Source organism: Kogia breviceps, chromosome 2, assembly GCF_026419965.1.
Source record: "Kogia breviceps isolate mKogBre1 chromosome 2, mKogBre1 haplotype 1, whole genome shotgun sequence".
NCBI lineage: Eukaryota > Metazoa > Chordata > Mammalia > Artiodactyla > Physeteridae > Kogia > Kogia breviceps.
In genome coordinates, this window is record NC_081311.1 from 75873285 (window position 1) to 75886691 (window position 13407).

Consider the following 13407-nt stretch of genomic DNA (forward strand, 5'->3'; position numbering starts at 1 on the left):
CTCTTTTTTTTTTTTTTTGCCACCCCATGCAGCTTGCAGGATCTTGGTTCACGAGCTGGGTCAGGCTGAAGCTCCTGCGTTGGGAGCTCCGAGTCCGAGTCCGAACCACTGGACTAACAACAGAGAACCTCAGACCCCAGGGAATATTCATCAGAGTGAGGTGTCACGGAGGTCCTCATCTCAACACCAAGACCGAGCTCTACCCAACAGCCTACAGTCTCCAGTGCTGGAAGCCTCAGGCCAAACACCCAGTGAGATGGGAACACAATCCCACTCATTAAAAAAAAAAAAAAAGGAGTTACTAACAAAGAAACACGACAGTACTTGTTTTTATATTTGCCTATGTAGTTATCTTTACTGGTATTCTTTATTTGTTAATATGGCTTTAAGTTACTGTCTAGTGTTGAGTATCCTTCCTTTTCAGGCTAACATACGTAGTTTAGAATTTCTTGTAGGGTAGGTCTACACTGACTTAGCTTGGACTAAATTTTAATCAGGCTTCTCTCGCCCTCACAAGCCCCGAACTTTGGCTGTCCCCCAGTGTGACCAAGCACAGAAATACAGAATCTATCCTCCCATCCCTTAACAGCTCAATCCAGAAAGGGCTTAACAGAGTCAGACAAATTTCCAGTCAGACTACCCCATCACGCTGTTTGTTCACCTCTTCCACTCACTCAATTTCCTCTCGAGTTCCCGCTAATCCTTCCTATTCCTCCCTAGAAAAGAAAAGCCTTTTTCTATTTAATTTTGAGACGCTTTCCGATCCTTAAGTCAGGGCATTATTTCTATTGCAATAGTCTTTTTTAGAGGCTTCTCTTTACCCGAAGCCTGGATTTATTTTTGATATCCAACGCGCCATCTTGCTTATCTTTTTCACTGCTGAGAGAAATGCTACCATTTACTGTTTACTTTTAAACAGTATCATCTTATTGCTAGTATTTCCTAGTATTTAATTCATTTAATTTCTTAGTATTTAAAGTACCTTTCTTGTTCATATTCATAATTCACATTGATTTACAACTTTGTTTCCTTGGGTAGCTTGGTGTTTAAAAGGCACACTGGCTGTGAGACTGTTTTTCTGAGGTACTAAAAGAACTCAGGGCTGCATACGGTAGAAGTGATAACCCTAGCCCACAATCTGAATTGCTAAGGAACAAATATGTTACCGAAATTCTTTCAAGGTACTGGGCGAGCAGGCTTCTGGGAAATGGAGTCTGGAAGTTCGTGAGCTCACCGCGCATGGTCACGGGAACCTGTCTCTTTTTTTTGCGGCTCCTTCTGCGCATGTGTAATAGCCTGGAGGCTCTGCCTCTAGAAAGCCTCGGGGCGATTGTGGCAGACGGTCACGGAGCGTCCGGGTGTGCACGCCGCTCAGGGAGCTGGTGCGGCCCTAGTGGGAGTGGCGGGCGAGGCAGAAGGGTTGGACGAGGGCCGAGGGGAGAGGGGGCGGCCCTGTGCGGCTCCAGGGAGTAGGCTGGGGGGCGGGGGGCGCTGCGGTGCCTGACGGTGGGGAGGGGCAGGACCCGCGGCGTAAGAACCTGAGAGGGCAGGTGGTGTCGGCCTTGGCGGAGTTTCTGGCTGGAGAAGTCGCCGGCGTCGGGCGTGGGGACTCCAGACCTCGGTGAGGCTGCAGATTACGGGACGCAGGCCGCCTGGTCTCTGCGGCCACGGGAGTGGGGCATGTGCACATGTGTGATGGGTGCGCCCTGCCCGCGAGTGGGGGGCGGGTTTGAGGGGAGCTTGGGTGCAGGGCAGAACTAGGTATAAAGGAATTATCTGGGAAAGTTACCTACGTGAGACTTCATTTTCTCGTCTGTGAAACTCAAGATATTAATAATATGTGCCTCGTGCGGTTGTTCAGAGGATTAAATACCATAGCACAGTGCCTGGCAGTAAATGTTAGCTACCGTGGTTCATAGAAATAATTCTTCTTTCTACTCGTTACTTTATGGCTCACAACCTGTCATTTAGGTCAGTATAACTCTCCCCACTGTAGCAGATTAGAACACTGAGACTGAGAGGACAGTTATATAGACAAAGCCACAAAACTATCAGATAACGAACTAGAAGACAAACTCAGATTTTCTCCGAATGTCATGGTCTTTCGCATTTACTGTCTTGGTTATAAAAGCCAGCACTGCATCCTCCCCAGAACTTAGCAAAAATAATTTGACGTGTGAAGAAATAATTTGAACGGTTTATTATTACCATGTAGCAGCTCTGTTTCTGGGATTTCGAGATGTCTTCGGAGTCCTTGGGACAGACAGCATAATTGTTTCTGAGTTAGTTCTGTAACAGTCTAGTTTTGTGTTCTGAGCAGCCTTGGTTTGAGTTTATTGAAGGTCCGACCTGAGATTCTATGGAATAATGGATACTAAGAGTTGAACTGCGGGCCTGGGTGAAGGTTCCAATTAAAATGAATTTGTTCCTTAGGTGCATTTGTCATCCACCTTGGAGTAAAGTACCTCTTGTGAAGTAAGAAGGAGGAGTCTCTAGGAACAGAATCCGACCTGGGGGAGAACCACTACACCATTTGAGTGAGTGTCTTAGCAGAGGCAGTAGTTCCTAGAACGGAGCAGATCCCAGGTTTGCACTGCCTGCTCAGAATGAGTGAGATTTGGATGATGTTGCCACATTCAGAAGTCATCACAGGCTGCCTGATGGAGGGAAGTCTGGACCAGTTTTCAGAAGGCAGGGGAACTGGGCTGAGAGGAATGAAGGAGGGTTAGGCTATTCAGCAAATAAAAGTTCATTGGAGAGCTTTTGAGGATGTGGTGTGAGGAAAGGAGCTTTACAGCTAGATTGGAATAAATTCTGTTTTAGCAATCCCAGTTTAACCCACACTCTCTATTTTTCACTCACTCATCCCAGATTCTGAGCTCTTAGCACAGTGAATCTGGCATCTAAAAATATGCTGATGATTTTCGTATACACAACAGTATAAGAAGAACTTTCTATATGTCTTGTTAAAAGTTGGGAAAAATTAGTCCTGAGGGTGTAAATGAATTTCCCTGGCTTTGTGTTTGTGGCAGAGCCAAGAGTAGATGTTGAGTCTCCTGATACCCAGGCCAGTTGCTGCTGCATCATCATTGGTAAAACGTTTCTTAAAAGGCAGTCTTTTGAGGATCTATATATACTTTTTTGTGGTTTTTTTTTTTTTTTACTTTCATCCATATTTAAAAAATTTTTTTTAATTAGTTGATTTTTTAAATTGAAGTATCATTGATTTACAGTGTTTCTGGTGTACAGCAAAGTGATTCAGTTACACATATATATATTCTTTTTCAGATTCTTTTCCATTATAGATTATTACAAGATACTGAATAGCTTTATATATATAACTATATTTTATAGTTCGCTGTGCTATACAGTAGGTCCTTGTTGTTTATCTATACACATACTTTAGAAAAACACTTAAAAAGTAACCTTGAAGTGCCTCCTTCCCTTTTTCCATAGCTTTGGGTGAATTCTCTACCTCAAGCAGTAAATAAAATATACGTGTACATTACAACATTTGCTGTATAACTTGATGAAAGCTTAGTGTTCCTTCATTTAGGGTATTGTTATTTGACCAATTTCCTTGTAATTTTTAAATTTCTTTGAAATAAAGTGGTACATATATTGTTTTAAAAAAGTAGAAAATAATTACATTCACCCAGTAAAAAATTGCATACCCAAGCTCTGCATGACCATATCACAGTCACACATAGACATGTGAGTACTTTTTTTCATATGTCCCTTCCTGCCCCTTCTCCAGGATGAAAAGGATATTCTCCCACAAAGAAGCATTTTACCCAGTCTATTTTTGTAGCCATTTAAATAGACAAATCCAGGAGTTGCAGGCAGTCTGTATCTCTAATGACTTTATTCCTCTTTCTATCCCAGCTATACCTTCAGAGATTTCAACATTTTTCCAAGACCAGCAAAATATGAAGAAATCTTATGTGAGTTGTTAAAGTCTTTCTACACTGTTTAACAATGTATTTTATGAGGTTAATGACTCCTATACTTGAAATGGAAAAGTAGAAATAGATAAAATGAACCTGAGGGAAACAGCATAGCATAATGGTTCTCTCACTTTAATGTGCATTAAAATCACCTGGAAAGTTTGCAAAACATGGAATGGGGCCTGAGATTGCAGGTGATGGTGATATTGAGGTCTACAGGCCAGTAGCATTGGAATAGCGTCACCAGAGCAGAGTTGGCAAGGAGACACATACACACAGATCCTAAGAAATTATGTGGTTATCAAATTCAAGCTGCAAATATTTATTTATTTAAAAATTAATTTTTATTGGAGTATAGTCGCTTTATGACGTTGTGTTTATTTCTACAGTACAGCAAAGTGAATCAGCTATATGTATACCTATATCCCCTCTTTTTTTTTTGGATTTCCTTCCCATTTAGGTCACCACAGAGCACTGAGTAGAGTTCCCTGAGCTATAGAGTAGGTTCTCATTAGAGCTGCAAATATTTCTGACCATTCTGGTAGTCATGGCCAAAAAAAAGACTATGTTACATGGCTTTTATTGATCATGTGAATAAAGCTGCCTGATTCCTTTTGGAGCCAAAAGATTTTCTGACATTGAAAGCTGAAAGAAGAAAAAAAAACCCAACCTTTTGTTTCTTTTCCTGTAAATGATGAACAACCTTTTGGTGGCAACCATGAAATAAATGCCTGTAATTATTTTTCAGTGGATGCAAAAGGTGGTACCAAGCAAAACACAGTTAATGTGATTTTTCAGGAGGCCATATTACTGATGCTCATGTAGACAGCTTTCTGATGGTCTTGGTTTTTTTTTTTTTTGGTCCCACCCCTGGGTAAAACTAGAACATCTACAGAATAAATTGACTGCATGTCCTTAAAATAAATTTCTAAAATTCTTTGTCTTGCTCAGTATATAGAGTGTTCAGTTAAGAGAAGATTTTCTGGCAGATGTTTCTGCACCTAATCACATTTCAACCTGCTTCATGCAGAATGGATTTTTCCCTCATCATTTGCTGGAATTTGGTCAGTGAAAGTCACCAATAATATGTATTGTTTAAGTACATGTAAACAATTAACCATTTTAAAGTGTACATTTCAGTGGCGTTTAATATATTCACAGTATTGTGCAACCATCATCACTATCTAGTTCTGGAACATTTCCATCATCCCAAAATAAAACCTAATACCCTTTAAAGTAATTCTCTATTCCCCTTTTACCCAAGTCCCTGGCAACTACTAATTTACTTTCTGACCCTAAGAACTTGCCTCTTATAGATATTTTACATAAATGTAACTATACAGTATGTGTGTTTTGTGTCTTTCACTTAGTATGTTTTCAGATTTCATCCATATTGCAGCATGTATCAGATTTCATTCTTTCCCCACCCCCCAGCTTTATTAAGGTATAATTGACAAAATTGTAAGATATTTAAAGTACATATCATGACAATTTGATATACATATATTTTATGAAAGGACTCCTCCCATCTAGTAAATTAACACATCCACCACCTCACATATTTTTCTCTTTTTTTGTGAGACATTTAAGTTCTCTGCAGATTTCAATTATAAAATCAATACAGTGTTATCAGTGTAGTCACCATGTTATACATTAGATCCTCAGACCTTTTTCATTTTATAGCTGAAAGTTTGTACCCTGTTACCAAGATTCCATTTCTTTTCATGACTCAATATTCCACTGTATGGATGTACCACATTTTGTTTATGCAGGTATCAATTGATGGACATCTTTGTTTCCACCTTACAGCTATTGTGAATAGTGTCCCCGTCAACATTTGTGCACATTTTTGTTTGAAATCCTGTTTTCTGCCTGTATCACTGCATCTTTTCCAGTCTTGAATAGTCTCATTAAATAATTGTATTTCATTAAAAAAGAAAAGAAAACCTGTTTTCAATTATGGGTGTATACCTAGAAGTGGAAATGCTGGGTCCTATGTTAATTATTTTTAACTTAATGAGGAACCACCAAACTTTTTCACAGTGGCTGCACAATTTTACATTTTCACCAGCAATATATGAGAGTTCCATTTTTCCTCATCCTCAGCAACACTTGTTAACGTCTATATTTTTTTATTATAGCCATCCTAGTGTGTGCGAAGTCGTATCTCATTGTGGTTTTGATTTGCTTTTCCCTAATGACAAATGAGCACCATTTTATGTGCTTCTTGGACATTTCTATAACTACTTTGCAGACATATCTATTCATGTCCTTTGTCCATTTTTAAATTGGGTTGTTTATTATAAGAGTATTTTGGGTACTAGGCTTCTATCAGTTATATGATTTTCAAATATTTCCTCCCATTCTTTGAGTTGTCTTTTCATTCTTTTGATAGTATATACTTTGAATCAAAAAGGGTTTTAATTTTTTAAAATAAATTAGTTTAGTGGTGCTTGATTCTTTTTTTATATAAATTTATTTATTTTATATTTGGCTGCGTTGGGTTTTTGTTGCTGCATGCGGGCTTTCTCTAGTTGCAGCGAGCAGAGGCTACTCTTCGTTGCAGTGTGTGGGCTTCTTATTGCGGTGGCTTCTCTTGTGGAGCACAGGCTCTAGGCACACAGGCTTCAGTAGTTGTGGCTCGCGGGCTCAGTAGTTGCGGCTCGTGGGATCTAGAACGCAGGCTCAGTAGTTGTGGCTCACGGGCTTAGTTGCTTCTTGGCGTGTGGGATCTTCTCAGACTAGGACTCAAACCCGTGTGCCCTGTATTGGCAGGAGGATTCTTCACCACTGCACCACCAGGGAAGCCCAAGGGTTTTAATTTTGATGAAGTTTATCTATTTTTCTTCTGTTGTATGTGCTTTTGATGTCATATCTAAGAACTCATTGCCAAACCAAGATCATGAAGATTTACTATGTTTTCTCCTAAGAGTGTTACAGTTTTAGCTCATACATTTACGTCTTTGATCTAATTTGAGTTAATTTTTGCATATATAACATGAGGAAGGGGTCCAGTTTCATATATTTGTATGTGGATATCCAGTTGTCCCAACACCGTTTGTTGAAGAGACTTTTTTTCACATTGAGTGGTCTTGGTACTCTTGATGAGAAATAGTTCACCAGAGATGTGTAGGTTTATTTCCAGACTTTCAGTTCTGTTCACTTGATCTATATATGTATCCTTATGCCAGTTCCATACTGTTTTGATTCTCTAGCTTTATGGCAAGTTTTGAAGTCAGAATACGTGAGTCCTCTGATTTGTTCTTCTTTGTCAAGGTTGTTTTGGCTATTCGAGGTTCCTTGCAATTCCACATGAATTTAAAGATCATGTCCATTTCTTTAAAAAAGGCTGTTGGATTTTTCATCGAATTTGTGGAACACTGGGGAGTATTCTTATCTTGACTATATTAAGTATTTTATTCCATGAACAAGGAGTGCCCTTCCATTATTTAGGTCTTTAATTTCTTTCAGCAAAGTTTTGTAGTTTGCAGTATATACAAATCTTGGACCTCCTTGGTTAACTCTGTTCCAAAGTAGTTTATTCTTTTTGATGGTATTGTAAGTAGAGTTGTTTTCTTAATTTACTTTTGGATTGTTCATTAAACTGATATTTTGTGTGTTAATCTTGTGTTCTACAATTTTATTGAATTTATTAGCTCTAATAGTTTTTTGATGTATATTTTAGGATTTTCTGTATGTAAGATCATGTCATCTAAAGACAGAGATAGTTTTACTTCACTGTTTCAAATTTGGATGGCTTTATTTCTTTTTATTGCCTGGTTTCTCTGGCTGGGACTTCTTTTACAGTGTTGAATAGAAGTGACCAAGGTGGGTATTCTTGTCTTGTTCCGCATTTTAGTGGGAAAGCTTTCAGTCTTTACCGTTAAATATGTTAGCTGTGGGTTTTTCATAAAAGCCTTTTTATCATTTTGGGAAGTTCACTTCTATTCCTAGTTTATTGAGTGATTTTATCCAGGAAAGGTTTTGGATGTAGTCAAGTGCTTTTTCTGCTTCACTTGAGCATCATGTGGGGATTTTTCATCTTCATTTGGTATATTAAATTGATTTTCTCATGTTGAACTTTTCTTGCATTCCTGGTGTAAATTCTACTTCGTCATGATTCATGATCTGTTTATTTGTTTGTTTGTTTATTCATTCATTCATGCTGCACCACGCAGCTTGCGGGATCTTAGTTCCCCGACCAGGGATGGAACCCTTGCCCCCAGCAGTGGAAGTGTGGAGTCCTAATCACTGGACCACCAGGGAATTACCCATGATCCTTTTAATATGTTGTTTGGACTCAATTTTGTAGTATTTTATTGAGGATGTTACATTTATATTCATAAGGCATATTGGCCTGTAATTTCATTTTATTGTGATGCCTTTATCTAACTTAGATATTAGGGTAATTAATGCTGGCCTCATTGAATTAGTTAAAAAGTACAGTTTACCCTTGAACTACACAGGTTTAAACTGCATGGGTCCTCTTATATGCAGAGTTTTTTCAATACTAGATATTACAGTACTACACGATCCATGGATGGTTGAATCTGCAGGTGCAGAACCGCAGATAAGGAGAGATAGCTCTGAAGTTATACTCGGATTTTCAACCGCACTGAGGTCATCACCCCTAACCCCTGCATTTTTCAGGGGTCTGAAATACGTTTTTCAGGGTTTTTCTTCCTCTTTTTTGGAAGAGTTTGGGAAGGATTAGTGTTAATTCTTCTTTAAATGTTTGTTAAAATTCACCAGTGAAGGCATCTGGTTCTGGACTTTTCTTTGTTGAGAAGTTTTTGATTACTGATTTGATCTCTTTGCTTGTTATTCACATTTTGTATTTCTTCCTGAGTCAGTTGGTTATTTGTGTGTTTCTAGGAATTTATTCATTTAATCTAAGTTTCTAATTTTTTGACATAAATTGTTTTTAGTATTGTCTTATAACCCTTTTTGTTTCTGTTAGGTTGGTAGTAATGTCTCCATTTCTGATTTTAATATTTTGAGTCTTTTTTACTTTGTCAGTCTAGTTAGAGGTTTGTCAGTTTTGTTGATTGTTTTTTAGAGAAGCATTTTTGGTTTTGTTCATTCTATTTTTTTTATTCCACTTATTTGTCTCTCCTCTAATCTTTATTATTTCCTTCCTCCTGCCAGAGACAAAGACCAAAATATGTATATATTCCTTACTGTATCACAGTATCAGAAGGATAGAGACAAACAGGGAGAACACCATGTGATGACAGAAGCAGAGATTGGAGTAATGCAGCTTCAATCCAGAGAATGTCAAGTATTGCTGGCCACCATCAGAAACGAGGGGGAGGCAAGGAAAGTTTCTGTCTAGAGTCCCAGAGGGAGCATGGCCTTGCTAACACCTTGCTTTTGGACGTCTAGATTCCAGAACTATGAGAGGATAAATTTCTCATTACAAACCACCAGTTTGTGGGAATTTGTCATAGCAGCCCTAGGAATCTTATCCATGTGCCATAGATTTGTAATTATTGTTTTATGCTTTTGTCTTTTAAGTCAGGTAGGGAAAAAAAGGAGTTATTAACCAAAAATATAATAATATTGGCTTTCATATATACCTTTATAGTTTTAAAAATTATTTATTTATTTATTTATTTTGGCTGTGCAAGGTCTTAGTTGCAGCATGTGGGCATGCAGGACCTTTAGTGGTGGCATGTGGACTTCTTAGTTGTGGCATGCAGGCTTCTTAGTTGCAGCATGTGGACTCTTCGTTGCAGCATGTATGTGGGATCTAGTTCCCCAACCAAGGATCAAACCTGGGGCCCCTGCATTGGGAGCGCAGAGTCTTACCCACTGGACCACCAGGGAAGTCCCTACTTTTATAGTTTAATGGTGTTCTTTATTTCTTTAACTAGCTTTTTTTTTTTTTTTTTTTTTTTGTGGTACGCAGGCCTGTCACTGTTGTGGCCTCTCCCGTTGTGGAGCACAGGCTCCGGATGCACAGGCTCAGTGGCCATGGCTCACAGGCCTAGCCACTCCGTGGCATGTGGGGGATCTTCCTGGACCGGGGCATGAACCCGTGTCCCCTGCATTGGCAGGTGGACTCTAAACCACTGCACCACCAGGGAAGCCCTCTATAACTAGGTTTGAGTTAGTGTCTTCCATTCATTTTAGCCTGAAGGACTCTAGGTTTTCTTGAAGTACAAGTCTATTAGCAACAAACTCCCTTGGCTTTTGTTTATCTGAGAATGAATAATTTCTCTTTGTTTGGAAGAACAGTATTTTTGAATATAGAATTTTTCATTGAAAGTTTTTTCTTTCAGCACTTTAATATGTCATGCCACTGCCTCTTGTCTTCCATGGTTTCTGATGAGAAATTGGATATTCCTTTTCAGGATCTCCTGTACATGATGAGTCACTTCTCTCTTATTTCTTTCAAGAGTCTGTTTATCTTTGACAATTGATTATACTGTGTTTTAGTGGGTCTCTTTATGCGCATCTTACTTGAAGTTCCTTGAGCTTTTTGGATGTGTAGGTTCATGTTTTTCATCAAATTTGGGAGGTTTTTGGCTTTTATTTTTTCAAATATTTTTTCTGTCTTTTATTTTCCTTCCTTTACTTTCCTTTTCCTGCATATTGGGTACTCCCAATATGCAAATGTTGGTGTGCTTGATGGTGTCCCACAGGTCTCTTAGGCTCTGTTTATCTTTCTTTATTCTTTTTTCTTTCTGCCTCTCAAACTGTATAATTTCAGTTTACCTATCTTCTAGTTTGCTGATTCTTTTTTCTATCTGTTCACATCTGCTGTTGAATCCTCTAGTGAATTTTTTATTTCAATTTTTGTACTTTTCAACTTCAGGATTTCTATTTGTTGATATTTTCTTTGGTGGAACATCATTCTTCTAGTTTCCTTTCATTTCCTGCCCATGGTTTCCTTTACATCTTTAACCTTATTTAAGACAATTGATTTATAATCTTTGTCTAGTAAATCCAAAGATTAGGCCTCCTCAGGGAAAGTGTCTGTGAATTTTTTTCTTGTGAAAGGGCTATACTTTCTCATTTAAATGCCTTATAATTTTTTGGTGAAACTGGACATTTTGAATATTATAATGTGTTAATTCAGAGATCAGATCTCCCTAACCCTCAGAGTTGTTACTGTTGTGTGAGGCATAGTTTTTTGTTTGTTTGGTAAATTTCTAAACTATCTTTTAAAGACTGTCTTCTTTGTTGCATGTCATTACTGAAATCTCTGTTCCATTTACATAGTGCTCAACTAGTGATTTAACAGAGTTTTCCTTAAGTGCCTGGAGTCAACAAAACCAAAAATCTCCCCAGTCCTTACTGTGGGGTTTGTGTGTATTGGAGCATATCCTCAACACCACACTAGGCAGTTTACAACTCTTCCTTCACCCTCACTTCTTATTTGTACAGAGCTTGATAGTCACCCAGAGTTGAGAGCTTAGGATCTTGTCAGGTCTTTTTTGAACATGTGCCTTATCCTAGATATGTGTGGGCCTTCTAGATTTCCAGGACTATATGGAAACTTTTCAAAGCACCAAAGCCTTTCACTCTCCAGCTTTTCTTCACAGACTTTTTTGACATATCTTTTGTTTGCTCCAGCTGACGTCCTTTGCCCCAGTGGCAGCAGCTGGTTCATTTGCCTTTAAATGTTTTCAGTAAATGCTCTTCATGTAGTCATTTCTGTGATGTGACAGGTTCTGAGCATTCTGCTGTAGTCTTTTCAGGTCTCCACCAGACAGGTCAAAACAAACAACCACAATTGTTGAGAAACAGCTCCATTCTGCTCTCTCTGGCACCAGGAATCTACACCAAGAATATTGGAGTCCGTCTTCAAGACCAAATGTTACTGGTTGAATTGTCTCCTGAAAATTTATATTTTAAAGTCCTAATCATTGATATCTCAGAATATGACCTTATTGGGAGAAAGGGTCTTTACAGAGGTAATCAAGTTAAAGTGAGGTCATTAGAGTGGGCCCTAATCCAATACTAGTGTCCTTATAAAAGGGAAATTTGGACAAAGAGCTACATATAGCAGGAAGACATTGTAGAGTTACAGGGAGAAGACAGCCATCTAAAAGCCAAGGAGAAAGGCTTTGAATAGATTCTTATCTCACAGCCCTCAGAAGGAACCAGCCCTGCTGACACCTTAATGTTGGACTTCTGGCCTCCAGATCTTTGAGGTAATAAATGTATGTTGTTTAAGCCACTCAGTCTGTATACTTTATTATGGCAACCATAGCAAGCTAATACAGCCTGAGAGGGTGAGATGGAGCAAGGGTAAGTTAAAACAACACAAGATCCCTCCTACCAGGTTTCAGTTGCATTTTTCTTGATTAATCATTCTCTTGATTGTTGTAACCTTTGTCGATTTTCCAGAGTTCTGCTAAAGTTGATTCTGATAGTTTTTGCCAGGTTTTTAGGTGTTCCTTTGGAGGAATGTGGCCCTGAGAGTTCTCTGCTCTGCTGTTTTCCCTGGTCAGAGTCTGTTACCAATGATACGTTGCAGTTTTGGAGTTACTTGACCTCTCTGCAGCATTTGACCCCACTGCCTGCTCTTCTGCAAAGCCTTTCCTAGCAGCTCCTATAACTTCATACAACCCTCTTTCTACCCCTCTAATGATGTCTCCTTCAGAACAATTAAGGACTTTGACTCCTGGCAATTAATGTATCCCTGTATATTCGTTTAAACCAACACAAAGTTAGAGGGAAGTCCAAATTAATCTTACAAGGTGATGACCAGACTTGTACCTTCTGGGCTGTGATGGGAGAATCTGTTTCCTTGCTTTTTTTCAGCTGTTGTGGCACCTTCCTCCATTTTCAAGGCATATCACATCAGTCTCAACTCTTTCTTTATATTGCCTTCTCCTCTTCTGTAGTCACATCTCTTTCTGGCTCCTTCTTATTTATTAGGACACTTGTGATTATCCTTAGGGTCCACCTGGATAATCCAGGATGCTCTCTTTTCAGGATTCTTAGCTAATCACATCTACAAAGGCCCTCTTGCCATATACAGTAATATTCACATGTTCCAGGGATTAGGACATGAATATCCTTAGGCCATTATTCAGCCTACTATAGCTGGGTTTTCATCCTTGACTCACTGTTCATATACATGTTTATATATTTGTATATATACATTAATTTCTCATTCTATTTGTGTAAGCAGAAATGTATGTATCATGGAAGAATATATATTTTGTTTTATATGCTTCTCATTTGATATGTAGGTTACTGTACCTCCATTAAAAAAATTTTAATATTGTACTTAAGGTTGGTCCAAATTGATTAATACTTTATCCTTTTTAATGTCATATAATATTTTATTATGAGACCATACCACATTTTAGTTTTCCATTTCTTTACTGAAAGACACTTGCCATTTCCATTTTTCATTGTCATGTATAATACAGGCATACCTTGTTTTATTGTGCTTTGCTTTACTGCACTTCACAGATACTGTATTTTTTTTTTTTTACAA

The 13407-nt window shown here is 38.5% G+C and overlaps 1 protein-coding gene across 1 annotated transcript in view; it reads left to right on the top strand.

Moving 5' to 3' along the window:
• The first annotated feature begins 1469 nt into the window (after window positions 1-1469).
• LOC131751355 (zinc finger protein 33B-like) overlaps window positions 1470-13407 on the top strand; it is a 37313-nt gene continuing 25375 nt past the window's right edge. The window contains exons 1-3 of the mRNA XM_067025640.1: window positions 1470-1621; window positions 2434-2537; window positions 3886-3944. Of these exons, the coding sequence (XP_066881741.1) occupies window positions 3930-3944 (15 nt within the window). The 5' untranslated portion in view covers window positions 1470-1621; window positions 2434-2537; window positions 3886-3929. The remainder of the gene's footprint in view (window positions 1622-2433; window positions 2538-3885; window positions 3945-13407) is intronic.